Source organism: Desmodus rotundus, chromosome 1 (assembly GCF_022682495.2).
Source record: "Desmodus rotundus isolate HL8 chromosome 1, HLdesRot8A.1, whole genome shotgun sequence".
Lineage (NCBI taxonomy): Eukaryota > Metazoa > Chordata > Mammalia > Chiroptera > Phyllostomidae > Desmodus > Desmodus rotundus.
Window position 1 is genome coordinate 201,260,577 of NC_071387.1, and position 19,264 is coordinate 201,279,840.

At 42.3% G+C, this 19,264-nt stretch overlaps 1 protein-coding gene across 8 annotated transcripts in view; it reads right to left on the reverse strand.

Annotated features, from left to right (window-relative positions):
• The window catches only part of CPLANE1 (ciliogenesis and planar polarity effector complex subunit 1), a 92,084-nt gene that overhangs the window by 8,185 nt on the left and 64,635 nt on the right, over nucleotides 1–19,264 (reverse strand). For 5 of the 8 annotated variants that reach the window (XM_053914393.2, XM_053914394.2, XM_053914397.2 and 2 more), the window contains 11 exons: nucleotides 17,582–17,653; nucleotides 16,328–16,437; nucleotides 15,801–16,005; nucleotides 15,442–15,591; nucleotides 14,360–14,631; nucleotides 12,508–12,595; nucleotides 7,591–7,767; nucleotides 5,988–6,018; nucleotides 5,373–5,504; nucleotides 2,359–2,524; nucleotides 338–396 (listed from right to left, as the gene is read on the reverse strand). In XM_053914393.2, the coding sequence (XP_053770368.1) occupies nucleotides 338–396; nucleotides 2,359–2,524; nucleotides 5,373–5,504; nucleotides 5,988–6,018; nucleotides 7,591–7,767; nucleotides 12,508–12,595; nucleotides 14,360–14,631; nucleotides 15,442–15,591; nucleotides 15,801–16,005; nucleotides 16,328–16,437; nucleotides 17,582–17,653 (1,462 nt within the window). The remainder of the gene's footprint in view (nucleotides 1–337; nucleotides 397–2,358; nucleotides 2,525–5,372; nucleotides 5,505–5,987; nucleotides 6,019–7,590; nucleotides 7,768–12,507; nucleotides 12,596–14,359; nucleotides 14,632–15,441; nucleotides 15,592–15,800; nucleotides 16,006–16,327; nucleotides 16,438–17,581; nucleotides 17,654–19,264) is intronic. The other 3 variants (XM_053914395.2, XM_053914399.2, XM_053914396.2) reach the window with 3 other exon arrangements.

The window sequence follows — 19,264 nt, forward strand, 5'->3', positions numbered from 1 at the left end:
TATTTTGCAGTGCTTCAGATGCACTTCAAATGAAGTATTAAATTTTGTCTGTCTGAAAACCGTTAGGAAGTGTTACGATTAACAGTACCTGCAGTTACGGCCTTTGGGGTAGTTTCAAAATGCATACACACATCGGGACTGGAAGGGGGCGGGCAGTAGCAGAGATGAAAGTCATGAAATTGAATGGAGTAATTCCTAAGTGGGCTGGTGGAGTCTAAAGTTCCTCCCATGATTGAGAAAAAAGGGGCTGCTGCAGAAACCGGAAGTGCTGAGGCATTACCTGCGCCTCAGGTGAGCAAGCTGGAAGGAACGAGCAGGCTGCAGCTACCAGACCCACCTGTCTTTCTCGTGCTTCATCTTTTGTCTCAGCCTGATCTCCCTTGAAGTCATGTAAAACTGCACAAGAAATACCCAGTTAGTTCTTATTGTACAGTACAGATAATTAAACCGTCATAATCCATGGAAAAGGTAAAAATTCCACTAATCAATTTTAACAGGTTAAAATATAATTTTGTTATTTAGGAAATAGTGCAAGATGCCATAATATTTGATGAAGTTTCTGACCCCAGCACAAAACATGAAAATATTAAAGCATCATGTAATTAAATAAATCCAATTTAACAAATGGAATGCAGAATCTATTTTAGTAGCTACATTCATGTATTTTCTGGAAAGGAGAGAACCTAATCAGCTACATTTAAAAGGGACAATAAGAACATTTTAAGGATGGAGAGACCTGTACTTCATACTCAGTCTTGTGGTTAATTTCACCAAGAACTTGGCTGATAAAGCAGAAACAATCCCAACATTTAAAACCACCCTTCTGATGTTTTAAAATGTTCACCAGAAACTTGCTGCAGTGAGTTCGCTGTGACTTGTAAACTCTTCAAAACTTATGCCCCGTGAGGCAAACCAGCAGCGTCAGCTATGCACATCTCACTCCGGAAAACAGTTACTGTTGGGTCACTAATGAGGTTAAGTCTTTTCACCCAAACTGTGTAGATTAAAAGATGCACACAGAAGTGAATTCTCTTTCTCCAAATCCTATATAGAAATAGTCAAGTAGCAAATTAAAGGTCTTACTGATTTCAGATAGAAATTCAAATAAAATTTTTAATTATACGAACCCCTCACTAATCCCATACTCTTAGCCAAGTAAAAGCTAAAACCAAAGAAAAACATCTGTGATCCTGAAGGCCATGTCACAAAGTCTATAAACCCAACAGTCCCTCTGCCCTCAGATTAGTTTATTCTGAATGTGGACACAACTCAAACCAGCTTGGGTGTTAGCTCCGCTGACAGAGCAGGTGATAACAGACCCCCACGCGGTGGGGAACGAGTGCGCATGCGCACACGTGCATTTTAAGATTCCGTCCTGGACCTCAGGGGCTCTGAGGTCACCACTCTAACAGCTATCGACAGAGTGCTCGACTGACACTTTAAACAACAGTTCACCTACTTTTGCACCATGTGGTGCTTGGATGTGACAATCTTATCTGGAAAATTCACTTACAAAATGTGTTCCTCTAATGGTGCTGAAAACAATGAAATGCTATTTTATTGTATTCTATTTCAGACTAGAAAGTCAAAGATCAGTTGTAATCAAAGTGTGATTGAGCACAGACTGGTGCGGCTCCGTTGGTTGGGTGTCATTCTGCAAAGCGAAAGGTCGCTGGTTCGATTCCCAGTCAGGGCTAGGGTTGCAGGCCAGATCCCCAGTTGGGAGGCACGGGAGAGGCAGCTGATCAATGTTTCCCTCCCTCTCTTTCTCCCTTCCCCTCTCTAAAATAAATAAATAAAATCTTTTTTAAGCATGTAATCTAAATGGGAATTTCATAGTAATGTCATTATTAAAGGGACATTGCCTTGTCTCACCTTCGGACCTAGCCCTGGTACTGCCCAGAGTCAGAGCTCAGAAATAAATGCTGACCATTTAAAGGGCAGTGGGAACACACACACAGGGTCACTGTTCTGTCGGTGTGCTGGGCTGTACTTTTCCAATTTCTTGTAAGTGATGTATGGGTAGAAAGTTGACTTTTCTAATGCCTTCACCACACACAGTCAGGTGTCCAGCTGCCACTGACTCTGAACATTAAGGAGACAACTCCAATTGTCACGCAATCACTCAACCTCTTCATTTGTTTCAAATGCTGGAGCCGTAAGGGGGAGAAAAGAACTTAAGATAGTTCAATATGATATCCTGCTACATTTTGTTAGTGTAATTTCTTACCTTTGCCTAACTTAAGTAAACTGTCAAATAAAGAATGTATCCAAATTATGGTAATCCTTTCCCTGCACAGGCCGGGGAGAACCCGCCCCACCCTGCGAGGACTCTACGTCCTGATTCTGCAGACTCACTGGGTTGCTCCTGGGGCAGAAAGGGTCGTGTTCCTGGCCCCTCTTTTCTGCCAGCTGACGCAAGTACTCTGCCGTTCTTTCCTTCCGTTTTCTTCTCATCCAGACTTGAATCTCTCTTCTCTCCGTCTCTGTTCTTCGAGGACGTCTATCTGAAGAATGGTGAATTCTGAAAAATTTCACAGGCAGGGCATCACCTGACTGTAAACACTTTACTTGGAAAGATTGTTTCGTATCTCAAAAAGCAGTACACACTCGGGAAATGCAGAGTCAACTCGCTCCGTCCTGTGATCTCAGCAAGGTCGCCCGCAGCCTCTGCAAGCTTCACCCTGCTGGACTCGATGTAACATTTGGTAATCTGGCTTTTCCTTTCTGCTTTAAGCTGTCTCTTACCTGGGTCTTTTTCTAACTCTGAAACTCTCTGCAGCATCCTACGCTGGCCCCTTTCTTCTGTGCTCACCACCTCCACAGTAATGTCTGCAAAGGTTCTGCTTGGACTTCTTCATCTAGAATCTATTTCCGGACTCTCTCAATCACTTCCGAAACTGATAATACAGAGGTAACTTTGAGCCTGCTGCCCTCTGGATCCCACCTCTCGTTCCTGCCCGTGCACACTGCCTAGGGGCCGGCCCAAGCCAATGACCGAGCCTGCAGGGACGCTGTGGCTGGCCCATTCCTGCAAGACACAGGATGCCTCTGATGGGTCACTCTGGCTTGCTGTTTCATCACTGACCCAGGGGAGACTCTCTTGGAACTACACCAGACTCAGGTTCTCCCGACTCCACCCCTGCCCTCGCCTCTCTCCTCCTCAGGGAGGCTCAGACCTGCAGTGTGGTCTAATGCCTCTCCCGACTTCTGGTTTCCCCCCTCACATGCCTGTTTCCCAGTAAATCTCATGTACATTAGTCCCATCTTGGCTTCTGCCTCTCAGAGGCTAAGAACTAACAAGCAGTACTGAGAGTGGGCCGAGAAAACAGGAGGTGTGAGATGGAGATCTGGGGCGGACTCATCATGAGCCCAGCGTGCAAAGTGGGCACCATCCCAAATGTAAGCAGGCCATGGAGGCAGACAACGTGCTTTGCACTGAACCCCTCTCCCCTCCTGGGAGTCTGGACTTGTCCTGTCCCAGGCAGAGTGCGCCTACTGACCAGCCTGGTAAGCACTCTGGGCACTGAGTCTGCACGAGCCTCCCTGGTACACCGCACTTCACGTGTGCTGGCACAGTCCGTGGCTGGAGGAACTGAGCGTGTCCTGCGTGGCTCCCCTGCGAGGATGCTCAGAAGTGTGTGCTGGGCCTCGCCTGGCATTTACTCCATGTACCTGTTCCCTTCGCTGGTCTTGCTTTGTCTCATGGTGCCATAGTAAGTCCTGGCTGTGCGTGTGACTAGTGGAGGTCTATGAGTCTGAGTGAATCACTGAGCCTGGGCTGGTCCTGGGGACCCTTTACACGGGGTCAGAGCCACACCTCTCCACCTGGTCCCACAGCTCCCACAGCTGTCTCCACCTGGAGCTCCTCCCCCTTACCCCCTCACAGGCGTTTCTCCAAATAAATCTCTTGCTTGTCATGTAAAGCTCATTTTGGCATCTGCTCCTGGGGGGACCTAAAACTAAGTTCCAATGAACATCACCAGCTGGATGTTCTCCTGGCACCTTAATTCTAAAACAATATTCATCCCTGTCTGGCTAAGAAATGGCCATCATCTCAGTCATCCAAGTAGAGAACCATTCTCACTGCCTCTGGTCAGTACTCACGCCGCTGCCTACTCTGCACTTTCGCTTCCCAGCCAGCTCATGTCCAGCCCACTAGACTGAAATTCTAACTGGCTCCCGTTTCTAGTTTAAATTAAAGCCCTTTGCTGGCCCCTCTGATGCCTGCAGCGGCAGTGACTCTGAGTGCCTCTGGTCCCGTGGCCATCAGCACACCCAGCGGGGCCCTTCCTCCTTCCAACTCCTGGACTCCAGTCACACCTAACTCCTCCCCTCCACTGACATCACACCTTTGCGTGTTACATGCGGGCTGCTGAGAATACCCTTTTTTCTAGTTATATGCCACACGAAAGTCTACTAATCCTTTGCAATACTATCTCAAGTACTATAACTGATGAAGCTGTCGTCTTTGATCGACTCTCTTCGCCTGAGCTCCCATAGCGCACTGATATAACTTGGTTTCATGTCACTCTTTTTATAGTTCTATCTCCATTCAAGAGTAGAAACCATATTTTATTTTCACTCCAATTTTTGACATTTAATGCATTATTGATGGTATATTAATTACATGATCATTAACTTAAAAAAAGAACAAAAATTCCTCTACATGTGATGAAGGTATCTAAAAGGAAGCTATGGATTACAAGGTCTCAATACAAGGTCACAATATGGCGGATAATTCCAGTAACAACTAGAAATCGGCGGGGATTTTGTACACTATTTCCTGGTGACAGCCTTGTCACTTTGATGATAGACTGCATGTCCACCGAGGCAGTGAGAGGAACTCACTGGAGATATGGAGGGACAGCTGCTGTTCGCAGTGTGGCCTGTCACACAGAGGCGGGCCCGGGGGCCTACACGCCGCTGGGAGCTCTAGTTTGAGCGGCGGCCTTCAGGAGCCAGTTCTGGGCCCAGAAAAGGTTGCCAGGAAAAACACTTTAACCTAATGTTCCAAGGCAAGACAATTTAAAATGTATTCCAAGGATTAATATTTAGAATAAACTGCCATGAACTAAATCATCAATTACTTCTAAGGAGAAACAGGATTAAATCTGTGTTGTACTTAGAGGGATGACACTGGGAAACTCACACGATACACGTGAGCTGGGCAAGTGAAATAAACGAGTCTGTGTTCTGTTTGCGGGGGAGGGGAGAATGTTACATAAACTTCACAAAATGTGTTTATGAAGGAAAAAATCTAAGCTTTGAATTTGTTTCATTAAAAAATTACATTAAAATGCAGCCAATTTTGAATACTCTTAAAGTGTAAACATTTTAAATGGGTTAGAAACTAACTATTCGACGATCACCTGGAGATGCTCCTCGCCTGTTGTTCAGTCAGGCCCAGCTCCTCCCTGGAAACGCCACCCTTGGTGAGAAGGTCGTCGATGATGTCCGCGATGTCAGTCAGCCCGGTCACCTGCAGCGGATCTGCTGACGCGCTTCGTTTGCAAGTGCAACGGAGAGACTGAAGTCAGGATTGCAACTTACCACAGTAAGCAAGCATGAACATGTAACATGAACACAGAAATGCTAAACATACAGCTCCTGTTCCTTCGGCTCTTTACAGCAAGTAATCCTCGCTGGACAAGCCTGGTCGTCAATAACTGATGAGTTTGTGTGTGCTCTTAAAAAAGCAACACAAAGCCCAGGAGACAACTTCCACCGGTCCTGCCTGCTGAAACGTAACACACAGCAGCAGAGGAAGGGGCGGCCAATGAAGTCTACGGATTCCCACTGCCTGTGCTGAACACTCCTCAGTTTCTTCAGACTCCCCATTCGCAGTGGGAATTAATTATATTCTTTTACTCCACAAAACCAGTGTTGTGTAGAAGTCCACATACATGTGAACAACCAAATTTCCAGAATACACAATTTATACCCAACTTTAAGTAAAATCGTGAATTAATTCTTAAGATATTTACCTCTCAAATAACTCATCACTGTTATTCACACCTTAAAAAAAGAAACATGATTAATAAAAATTTCAGGTCAGTTATTTTTCTACTTTCAAGTATTAACCTGACTTAGAAATTATATAACGAGAAATTAAAATATTTTTAAATCGTCAAATTGGTTTAAAGGTGTATATATATATACACCATATCTATCCTCCTCTTGAATATGCTACTTGGTAGTAAACATTGTCCACATTGTCCACATTTTAAGACTATGACTTTTGTAGCCAGCACTCAGAATGATGCCATTTAGGAGGCAGAATCTTCTGTGCTTAGAACAGTTGAGAATACTGAAGTGCAATTTATTGAAACAATCACACACAAACCCCCCCGATGGTCTAAAAGTAATACATTCGGGAAAATATCTAAGTTGAACCCAAGAAGGCTTTACTAAGAGAAAAAAATTAGAAGTTTTAATGACATCTTCTTTATAGCCTTTCTTTTATTCTAACAATGCGCCCTGGCTGGTGTGGCTCAGTGGATTGAGCGCCGGCCTGCTAACTGAAGCCACTGTTTGATTCCCAGTCAGGGCACATGTGTGGGTCACAGGCTAGGTCCCCGGGTGGGGACATGCGAGAAGCAACCAATTGATGCTTCTCTCACACACTGATGTTTCTCTCTTCTCTCTCTCTCTCCCTCCCTTCCCCTCTTTCTAAAAATAAATACAAATAAAAAAAAATAAATGACAGCAATGCCATTTAAAAATACAATTTTCAAGTGCTTATATTACTTTAACAATGGTAATAAAACATGCTGTAGCACTCTGTAAAGACATCATTATTGGCCATCAATACCTAGGGCAAAAAAAACATTTCAAGCCCTGGCTGGGTAGCTCAGTTGGTTAGAGAGTCATCCCAATAAGCCAAGGTCATGGGTTCGATCCCCAGTCGGGGCACATAAAAGAATCACCCAATGAATGCAAAAATGAATGGAACAACAAATCAATGTTTCTCTCTCTAAAAATCAAATTTAAAAAATTAAAAAAACATTTCAAATCCACTGTCAGTGGTTCAACCATTGCATTTCTATGACCTATTTATTCACAGGCCAAAATGTGTTTGTTAGGACTAAAGAAGCACATTTAGTTGCCAGCTCCAAGTGAAATGGAAGGAGAAGTGGCAGTAAAGTTTCTAATTCTCAACACCCTTCACTGTAAGATGGGGCTGCAGGGCTGTGAGGGGCGACGCCGGGCACCGGGCAGAGGCCCCATGAATGACAACCATTACTTTGTTTTCAAATTAATATGCACGTTCTCATAGTTGGCAGAGTTTGAATTTCTCAATTTTTGTAAAAATCAAATATTTTAGTTACTCCAGGTGTATATTTAATATCAATAAGATGCTTGCTTGCAGTATACCTTACAAAAGTGACAAGATGACAGTTCTCCGTGGGAAAGGTGCATTTTTTTAGCTTCCCTTCATCCAAAATTTATAAACATTGCGAAGGGCTTCACACACCCTTCCTAACCATATTCCCAATAAACACTGTTCAGGAACAAGAGTAGGCTGCGGTGGTCCACCGTTCAGTGCCCTGCAAAGTAAGCAGAGACGAAAGAAACAGAGACCAATACCAGGAAAACTTGCGTTCTGGTCACTGGAGCGGCTGACAGTTGAATCGGCAGAAGTAAACACAAAGGTGTTTGGATGAGAGTGAGTTTCTGTTGCTGAAAATTCAGCTTCAAAAGTCTGTTCTTTGTCACTTTGGTCTTCCTTATTCATATGAGTCAGGAAATGCACTAATCCAGAGTCTATATTACAATTAAAAGAAAAGAGCAGAGGGAAAAAATCACATGGAAAGATCTAAAACATAGCTGATATGTCCACAGGGCAACAGGTGTATCAGAAGTTTGCCAGATATAATGATGGCTTTCTACTGTACAATAAAATAATTTGATGTTCAAAATTGACAGTCCTCAATAGTAAAAAAAAAAACTATTACATTTATTACCAACTTCAGAAAACATGGCAGACTTCCTAAAGTGGACAGGCTCCTATAAAAACAGAGGAAATGCTAAATTTAAAAAATGGCTAATACACAACAAAACCCTGTACATAAAAAAGTCCCCTGCTGCCAGAAAAGAAGAGAGGACTCAAAGCTGGGTGGTAAGTGGACGCTGATGCTGGCAGAGTCCCGGAGGAGCAGGAGACGCAGTCCCTGCAGAGCTGTGAGGGGAACCGAGCACTTCCCGTGGCCTAGAGTGCTGGCGAACTGCTCTGCCCTTAAGTGGGGTAAGAAAAACCCCACCCTGGAGAAGCAGCAAAGACAGTTTCTATCTGCTTGCACAGTGAAGGAAGAAAACAAGGTCAACTCTGAGGAATCAAAACCTCTGTCTTGCCCTGGCTGCTGTGGCTCTGTGGCTCAGTGGATTGAGTGCCAGCTTGCGAACCAAAGGGTCGCTGGTTTGATTCCAAGTCAGGGCACATGCCTGGGTTGCGGGCCAGGTCCCCAGGAGGGGATGGGTGAGAGGCAACCACATAGATGTTTCCCTCCCTTTTTCTCCCTCCCTTCCCCTTTCTCTAAAAATAAGTAAATAAAATCATAAAAAAAAAAACCCACCTGTCTTGCCACAAGCAAGCATGGGATCTGAACTTATACTAGCAATGTAGTACAGCAACTCCTAGCCACCCCAAAGACAAACATACACAACTCAGCAAACCCCCCACCAATATGACTGAAAATCACAAGTCACACAAAGAAAGCCACGACCATGAGAGAGGCGATATGCAGAGTCAGCAACTGAGAACGTGCACACGTGAGATAAAGCAACCTGAAGGGGCATAAAATATTACTACTCACTATACAGAGAAAAGAAGGTACATAAACCACAACAGAAGAACAGGACAGTCTATCCAAAGAACAGACGGATTTGAAAAAGAAACAGAGCATCTAGACAAATCAAAATCCTACAGTGAAGGTGACACGGCAGGAGAGAGGTGGGGGACTACAGGACAGATACGAGGGAGTCACCCTGAGTCCGTCACTGAGAGATGGAAAGGTGAGAATTAAGACGTGGGGAAGAGACAGGGAAGAGACAGCGAAGGTCCGACGTACCTCTCACAGGTGTTCTAGAAAACAGAACAGAGAGAATGGGGAGGAAGCAATACTCCAAAAGAAAACAGATAAAAAACTCCCAATGTGAAACCTGCAGACTGAAGAATCATCCCTACACCCATAGAGAAAAATAAAAAGAAATATACACTGAGAAAAACTGTATCAAAAATGCAAAATAAGGCCCCCTAAAAAAACCTTTTAAAAAATCAGAGATAAAAGAACAGCAATTATAAGAATAATGTAGGAAATGTAGAAGCCAAAGAACTTATAAGTATGACTCATGGACATGAACTATAGGGGGGGGATGTGGGAGGGAGGGGGAGGGCAGGGTGGAGTTGAGTGAAGGGGGGGAAATGGGACAACTGTAATAGCATAATCAATAAATATATTTTTTAAAAAATGGGAACAAAATATGAACACAATAAATACTTAATAGCTGGAAATTAAAAAAAAAGAACAGCAATTAGATAGCAGGTAGGTACTATAAACTCAACAATTAGAAATATCAGTAAATAGTGGAATAATATCTTTTCAAAGCTGAGGGAAAATAAGCATTAACAGAGTATTAGGCTATAAGCCGTCACTTGTGAATGATAGTAAAATTAAAGCTATTTTTGAAGACAGAGAATATGCCACTCCCAGACTCATTAAATGAAAGAACTAATGATGGAAGAAAGAAGGAAACAACCCTCAGAGAAATGGGCGCAAGAAGCAATTGTGGGCAACGATAGCAGGGACGGAAAATGCCAGCGTGCGCTCCGCTCTGAGTGCGACACAGGGACGGGTTATTTCATGAAACTTGCGCTTCGGTTTTATAGACTTATTATTTACATATTTACATGACATAAGTTACAATTTTTAAAAAGAAGCAATTGCGGGCAAAGAAAATGGCAAATGTGCTGATAAATTCAAAGACATATTGACTTAAAAAATGAGACATGGGAGAAGAAATGGGAGGTTTAAAAACAAGGTAGAACTAAACAGAGAACGAGCAGAGAAGGGAGGGAGCAGGTCAGTGCTCAAAGCTCTAACACTGTCTGGGAGGTAAATATATTCACCTTAAATTTAAACTGTGAGTGTTGAAAATTCGAGAATAATCACTAAGAGATTAAAAATATAATAATTGAAGGGAAGAGAGAAAATCAAATCCAACGGAAGGAAAAAAAGACAGAAGTGAAAAATACACAGTAAATAGGAGGCCCAAAATAAGATGATAGAAATACGCACGAAGACAGGGCAGGGCAGAGGCAGGTTTGCAGCTGTGAGTGTGCAAAACATAGTCTACTCTTGCATTATTGTTTACTTATCGATGTATCATTTTCTATACAAATGACCGTACACCTGCTTTTGCCCAACCTTGTAAATTAGTGACTACGGTGAATAGAAGCTGATTATAGTTGATGATTAAACCACAAATTGCCTAATTATTTTAAAAAATGAAATCTAGTTATATGCTGAACACAGTCACAACATAATCACTCAGTTGTGAAGGCAAAGGGATGTCTTATTGACAGAAAACACGGGGGAGAGGAACACGTTAAATAACATCAAACAAACTCAGTTAACAAAATCAGACTCTGAAACACACTTGGGAGCAAACATCCATGTTTCAGCAAATAAACTGCAAGGGGAAAAAGAGAGGAGGACGCCCCAAGTTAAAGGAGACTTATAAGCCATCAACCAATTGCCATGAATACATGACACTTGGACTCCAACTAGAACAAAAATACTACCTTTTAAGATGAGACAACTGGTGACATGGGAACAGTGGTTAGTATACGACAGCAGTCAGATTTTTAGATAAGGAGTGAGTGTATTGTTTTAAACACATGCCTATGTTTAGAGAGAAGCCTTATCTTTTGAAGATACGTGTCAGGTATTCATGGATAAGACAACGTGCCGTGGGCCCCGGCCAGTGTGGCTCAGTGGGTTGGGCGTCGTCCCGCAAACGAGAGGCGTGGGCTCGATTCCTGGTCCCGGCACAGGCCTGGGTTGTGGGTTCCATGTCCAGTCAGGGCACATTCATGAGGCAACTGATCAATGTCTCTCTCCCTCCCTTCCCCCCCCCCCCCCCGGAATGAATAGAATAAAAGAAAAAATAATAATAATGAGCTTTTTGGGATTTGCTTCAAATCCAGGAAACATGGGAAGAATGAGTGGGCACATGGGAAGAGAGTTGGGCACATGAAGGTTCATTACACTATTCTGGCTGCTACTGAAATAGGTTTGGCATCCGTAATAAGTCTTTAAAAAACAACACACACGCAGCTGGCCCTTGAATAATAAGGGGGTTTGGAGCGCCAACCCCCACATGGTAAAAAAGTCCATGTATGACTTCTGACTCCCCCAAAATGTAGATGTCCCTCAGTATCCGTGGCGGGTATCGGTTCCAGGACCCCCCAGACATCAAAATCTGCAGACACCCAGTTCCCTAAGTGATATGGCACAGACAACACACGCAGTCGGCTCTCTGCGTCTGCGTCCTCCCAACCGTGGGTCAAAGCCTGTACCGCATGTACTGAAAACACCCACATATGAGTGGGCCCATACAGTTCAAACCTGAGTTGTTCAAGGGTCATCTGTATATTTATACCTATAAATACACCTAAGAATTGATATCATATGCTCATCTAATCATAATACAATGAAAATGGAAATGAATTACAAAACTGTAGTCCAAACCCCATAAAATTTGGAAGCTAAAAAAACCCTTTTATGAGCTAAGAAGAACTTTCAATATAAACAACAAACATTCAGGTCTGAACACCATGAAGAGACGGCGCGCACCAACACTTGTCTGGGCCCTTGCAGGGATGTGTTCGACCTCGAACGCATGTATTACAAAAAAGAAAGAAGGGAGTTAGGAGGAAACCAAAAAGTCCCCAAATGCAGAGAAAAATAGAAATAGAAATTTATGAAAAAGAAAATAAAGAATAGAACACCAAAGCCTACTTTTTAAAAACACATTAAATTGCTCACAAGACTGAATCAGAGAGAAAATGTAGATATAAACACCTCTAGATACGTAGAAATTTTTAAAAATAACCTATTCTCATCCTTTCAATAGGAAATGCAAAAACTTAACATTTCACCATTTCCCAGCCATGTAACCAAAAACTCAAATTCCAGCTCAACCAATGCACACGGACAGCAGCCTGCGGCCACAGGGTGCACTCACTAAAGTGAGGTCCCGCCCACACTGCCCACCCCTGGCATAAAGGCCGGAAGAGGTGATGGCATTGGCTTCTCAGGAAAAACAAGTCCTGATATGGGAGCCAATCACGTTATCACAAACATATCCCAGTCTAAACGCCGGGGGGCTGATGGCTTCAGCTCACATATGAGAAGGAGGTCCTTCTGACACTCCCGAAAGGCAATGCTTATTCTTTCCACGCAAGGCTTCTGACTGCGCACCACGCCCCAACTCCCCACAAACCTTCTTTGGGAATGCTGATAGTTTTTGAAGCCAATGTTCTTTCAGATTCAGGGCCAGAAGACGATTCAGTGTGATCCACAGATTCAACCTGTAGGCAAACACCACAAAGTAACTGTCACAAATTTTACAGTGTGATAATTTCAAAATATCGTAAATAATTTTATGTAGATTATGAACATTTGCACTGATGCAACCAATGAAAGAAATGGGACTGACTTACTTGCAGTCTGACTGATTTAACCCATTAAGAGGCTCGGGAAAACAGCCTCATGGAACTTTAGAACAGGGAGCGGGGAGCGAGGCTAACTACCACCTGGAGGAAACCTTTTATTCTGAAGATGGGAGAACGAGGCCCAGAGACAGACAGCAACTCTCGTAGGCAGGACATGGACTTGAACCCAGGCCTTCAAGGCTCCTAGTTGGTGCTTGTCCACAGCACCCCTCTGCCTCCTCCAGACCACACACTATTTTCTTAACTACAAAGGGCAAGTCAAAATCCTTGCATTTGTGTGCGCTTTATAACAGCATGATAAGGTCTTAAACCAACAGTCCAAACCTTTCTTTTCAGGCAATGCTATTTCCTTCAGAGAAGTCACCTTGGACGACTAGCCCCTATCATTGCCTAACAGTCCACTGTAGTCTTACCCCATATGTCTTTTCAGTGTAGTTTCTCATGTGTTTAACCTTAACTTTTTAATTTGTGTTAAGTATTTGGGTTAAAGAAATACTATAAACCTCGTAAATACATCTTTAAAATGTCAACAGCTAGCCACCTGGAATATCTGTTAGTAAGTCAATAATGTAATTCTTGTCTTGCAGACCAATTTGCATTTCCCAATATGTGGCTTTAAGACATTCAAACTATTTCAAACTATTTTTCACTATTTATTTTTTTAATATTTATTTTACATAAATTTTACTTCCTAAAAAAGAGGATATTTGTACAAAGTAATTAATGATGTTTGAAACTTCCTTTTTAGTTGTTTAATTACCATGATATACCAATACACATAAACATTAATCTATTATAAATACTTTTTAAAGATATAGAAAACTTTTAAGAAATCCATTGTATTATTAAATATTGTATACTAATCCATTGTATACAATATTTAAAAGAACTAAGAATTCCAGGCCCTGGCTGGTGTAGCTCAGTGGATTGAGTGCAGGTCTGTGAACTAAAGTGTCACTGGTTCAATTCCCAGTCAGGGCACATGCCTGGGTTGCAGGCCAGGTCCTCAGTAGAAGGTGCACAAGAGGCAACCACATATTGATGTTTCACTTCCCCTCTTTCTCCCCTCCCTTCCCCTCTCTTTAAAAATAAATAAAATCTTAAAAAAAAGAACTAAGAATTTCAAATATAAGGACAACAATACTTATAAAGTTATAAGAATCTTGTTGTAGAAAATGATAATTAGGAACCAGGTTGTTTCAACCCACATTCTGGTTTCATAATTCATCTACTTTCCCTGGTAGGAAGCATAACTTCACTTCTTAAAAGCTTCAGGCAGTGATTTTCAGCTGGAGACACTTTAGCTGCATCCCCCAACCCAGGATATTTGGCAGTATCTGGAGACCTTTCCTGTTATTGCAGCAGGGGTGGGGGTGGGGTGCACGCTGACAGCTTAGTGGGTGAAGACCAGGAATTCAAATGAGCACCCCACAGCGCACAGACAGCCTCCCACAGCACAGAATTATCTGGCCCAAACGTCAATAGTGCTGAGGTTGAGAGACCCGAGCCTAAAGAAGCTGAATTTCCCATTCTTTTGAAAAATCAGTGTTTATAAAATCATACTGTACTAGCTAGCTAGTAACTCAGTAATAAACAGAAACTGACATAAAGACAGCCCACCTCATCGCAAGGCCAGTCCAGCGGTCCATGCTGGGGGAAGTCCTGCTCTATGTTCGCAGCGATCTTCCCTATGGCCAGCAGCTGCTCGTCCATTTTCCGAAGCTGGGAGGTGAGCCGCTCCAGTCGGCTGGCTGCTGCAGTGCCGGGCGCAGGGCGAGCGGCAGAGGCGCCCTGCAGCAGCTCCTGCAGGAGGTAATCCCGCAGCTCATCCTTTCCTGCAGTACCTGGCTTCAAGCTCTGCTCTTTGCACGGAACACCTGGCTTTGGCATATCTAAATATTAATAAGGGTAATGTCAGGATCAATTATAGTTAAGGGAGAGGTAAATGCTGATGATCTCACTTCTTGGAAGATCTCAATTTAAGTCAGTCTAGCATTCCCTCCCAAATCAGTTTTTATTTGATACACTTAGAAACACCACTTTAGCTTCTTGACTTCCGAGACCTGGCCTTGCTGTGAGGTACGGATTTGTAACAGTGTTAGTGTGATGGCAAACCTCCATATACAAGGCAGTTTGAATGTTACTTTTAGCCTCTGCTACAAAAATATCCTTTATCAAAAAGCAACTTTAGTATCTTTTTGACTTCCTAAAACTACTTGAAAACCAACAATGTCACACAGTAAAAGTTAGACCACTCTACAGGGGATCTCAAGCAAACATTAAACCTCCCGAATATGTTACAATAATGCAACCTGACTTATGACTATAAAACTCAGTATTTTCCTAATGAAGTACACTATTGGCTACCATGCCCATGTGTTTCTACGTGCTATTCCAGAACTTCCTACCTTTTTAAATAAGAATTCCTTTTTCACACCTCAACACTCATGCAATCCCACAGGAGATTTATTGCTAACCTCACTGAAAAAAGACAGAGGCACAAATGCACCTGTGTTCTCCTTGCAGAACATCCATGGGCCCCAGACCTGAACCACGACTCTATCTTTTCTACTTCCTGTCCCCATTCTCCTTAGCAAGGGGAAAGCCTTTTTCTGCTTTAGTTTGCAATCACCGAGCTTTGTGCTTAGTGCCGCGGTGTCTGGGGACACAGGGAGAGCCGAGCGGTACAGGAGGGACTTCACCTTCTTCCCGATCTCTGTCTGATGATGTAGGTGGGGTAACACCAGGCTCCGCCACTTCTGTACTGCCTGCTCTCCAGCTTCTTCCATCCAAACAGGATGGAGACACTTCTGCAGCTGTAAAAAGTAAGTCCACAGCCGAACTGGCAGACTCTATCAAGAATATGAAAGGCATACACAAATTGATTCTAAAATTCTAAATGAGGTCTTTGGAAGATTACAGAACATTTCTAAATATGACCAAAAACATCCAGTGGATTTTCAGGAGAGCCAGGAGATGTACGTAGGGTTAACAATGCTATATTAAAGAATTATTCAAAATGTTTTTAAAATTTATTTAAAAAGTAGGAAGAATTTATTACCTTGGCTCTGAAAACCACGCAGGGGAACAGCGTTAATAACTGAGGAGGCCATGCAGTGTAACTCTGCAGAAGACGGGCCTTCTGGGCCTTCTAGGTGCTGTTTGATGATACCACCACCTGAAGGCTCTTTGACAGGTAACTCCTGGAGGTCGTCAGCTTCAATGTCAATCACATTTATGTACGTGTGTCCAACCTGAGCCACAACCTACAACCAAAGAGGGTTACATTTTTTCACTCTGTGTGGCCACTCTGCCTACCCCCACCGCCCACAAAAAGGTTTAATTCTGAAGGCCAGAGGAGCCCCTATGCACCTCCTTTAGGGAACGTTGCAGTGCTATGATCTGAGTTTACAATATTTTGAGGCATAATATTTAAATCTTAACTTTTTGACCTTTTCAGCAAAGCTACACAGGTACTTTTGCAGTCTCATTTCATCTATATAATTGAATAATGAGGATGACTATAATGAATTCCAGCATAAAGGTATTATTAAAACTTCTGAATAAAACCCAAACCAAATTCAGTACCGCGTCAGAAGCTGAAGGTGACAAAGGTCTCTCTGCTATCTCAGTGGGAAGTTTGCGGTTTAGAGATATATCTGGAGCCACTGGCTGAGGGACATTCAAAGGCTCACATTCTGAAAATTAAAAAAGAAAAATCAGGAATATAAAAAAAATCTGTAAATAACTCTAAGTCATTAACTTTGTAATAACAAGTGGGCAACAAACAACATAACATGTATTTGCTGAAAATCTGAGTGGATTTCCACTGGTACAATTTACTCTAGAGTAATTCTTTAAAAAATATACTTTGTTTATTTTTAGAGAGGGGGAGGGAAGAAGAAAGAGAGGGAGAGAAACCTTGATGTGTGAGGGTTGTCTCTCACCCATCCCCCCCCCCACCTCCTAACCCCCACCCCCCGCCCCGCCCTGGGGCCCTGGCCTGCAACCCAGGCATGTGCCCTGACCTGGAAGGGAGGGAATCAAACTGGAGACCTTCAGGTCTACAGGCTGGCGCTCAGTCAGCCACGGCTAGAGTAACTCTTAACTGAATGCACATTGACTATTGCTTTTCTCATACGAGTCATTCACAAGAATAATAAATTATCTAGTCATGTCAAGAAATGCTGTATTTCCTATTTTCATTTCAGGCAATATTATCATGTTTGTTATTTAGGAGAATTTCAATTAAATCAGATTTTAGGAAATTAACCTGTACTAATTTCTATTTTACCTTCAACATTGTTTATCTGTATTTTTTATTTTAATAGCTTTATTGAGATACAATTCACATCCTTTAAAAGGGTATAATTCAGTGTTTTTTATTAAATTCACTGAGCCCACGGCTGCATTTTACCACTTAAAATGTTTAACATTTAAATTTTATAAAACTCATTAGCTTTTTATTAAAAAGTAAAATAAAGAGACCAGTCACAACAGACCAGCAGACAGTCTAACGCTCCACCTTTCGTCCTGGACTCTAATCTCATTTCCCAGCGTTTTATTTTTAATAGAACATTCCTTTCACATTTCATACGCAAAATATAACTCACTGTCACACTGAGCACCAGAACCTCAGTACTAGGCCTTGAATTTAAACCATATGACAACCATAAAACTAGGACAAAGAAAAGTGAAAGTACTTAATTTACATTTCATCTCTATTAAGTTGACTGACTGGGGAGCTGCATCTTTGTGGAGGGTGGCAACTCCTGTTTTAACACCCTGCACACATAACCTTATTTAGGCATGCTTTCTCAGGAAAAGTAAAAGAAATCACACCTGATATGGAAGAAATGATTTGTTGATTTTTACGACAATCAGAGACAATTTCTTGAGAAGCAGCTTCTTTATCTTGTAATCAGTTAGAAAATTTGAGGCAAAAAGAGAAAACAGAAAAAGGACTTTACAAACATGGAAAGAGTTAAATATATAAATGCAGATTTTTTAGATATTGGGTATAAAAGGTAGTAAAATAGATTGACACCTTAAAATTGTAATTTTTAAAAATTAATGATAAAAATTAAGGATAATTTCAGATTTTATTATTATTTGTATGCTGGACCTGATTACCAGGATGAATACCAGACCCTAGCAAATAGGCTGCAGGCTTCAGAAGATGAGCCGACAGAGAAGGCCAGGGGCTTTCTCACAGGTCTGTTAAGAATGTCTCACAGGTGAGTGACAGATGCATGAGGAGGCGCTCAACTAAAACTGCAGTGAGGCGTCACCACACACCTGTCAGAATGGCGACCCACAAACAGGAAGTGGGGCGGAAATGTGGAGGAAAGGGAACCCTCTGGCACTGTTGGTGGGAATGCAGACTGGGGCAGCCACTGTGGAAAACAGTATGGATTTTCCTCAGAAAACTAGAAATGGAACTTCCTTTTGACCTAGCAATTTCACTTCTGAGTATATAGCCGAAGACGCCCAAAACACTACTTTGAAAGAGTATATTCACCCCTATGTTCATTGCAGCATCACTTGCAATCGCCAAGTTATGGAAGCAGCCCAAGTGCCCATCAACAGATGAGTGGATAAAAAGTAAAGGTACATATATAAAATAGAATGTTACTCGGCCACAAAAAAGAACAAAATCTTGCCATTTACAACAGTATGGATGGACCTGGAAGGTATTATACTAGTGAAATAAGTCAGTCAGAGAAAGACAAACAACAAATGATTTCACTTATATGTGGAATCTATAGAACAATGTGAACAAAGCAGAAAAGACTCGCAGATACAGAGAACTGAGGGTACCTGAGGGAAGGCTGGCAGGGGGATAGGTGAAAAAGGTGAAGGGATTGAGAAGTACAAATTGGTAGTTACAAAATAGTTACGGGGACGTAAGGTGCAGCAAAGGAATGGAGTCAGTACTATTGTAATAGCTATGCATGGGGCCAGGTGGGTCCAGGAATCATCAGGGGAACACTTCGTAAAGTACGTGACTAACCACTGTGTGTCTAACCACATCTGAAACTAGTACAAAATATTGAATGTAAACAGTAATTGAGAAAACTAGAATTAAAATAAAAAGAATGTCTCAAATACACACTCATTATTTCATCACAAAACATCTTATACATGCTTAAGCTCATTCAAAAAGAAACAAAAATTAAAAAACAGCCTTTCTTTGACCTTTCAAACAAAAGAGTTAGCTAACTCACAGTGATGACAAAAAAAGGCTCTTACACAAGATAACTCATTGGAGCATTATTTATCGGAGAAAAATACTAGAAACTACCAATGCATTCAACAATAAGAAATTAGTTAAACACCCTGGCTGGTGTGGCTTAGTGGATTCAGTGCCCGCCTGCAAACCAAAGGGTCACTGGTTCGATTCCCAGTCAGGGTACATGCCTGGGTTGCAGGCCAGGTCCCCAGTAGAAGGCACGCGAGAGGCAACCACACATTGATGTTTCTCTCCCTCCCTTCCCCATTCTCTAAAAATAAATAAATAAAAAC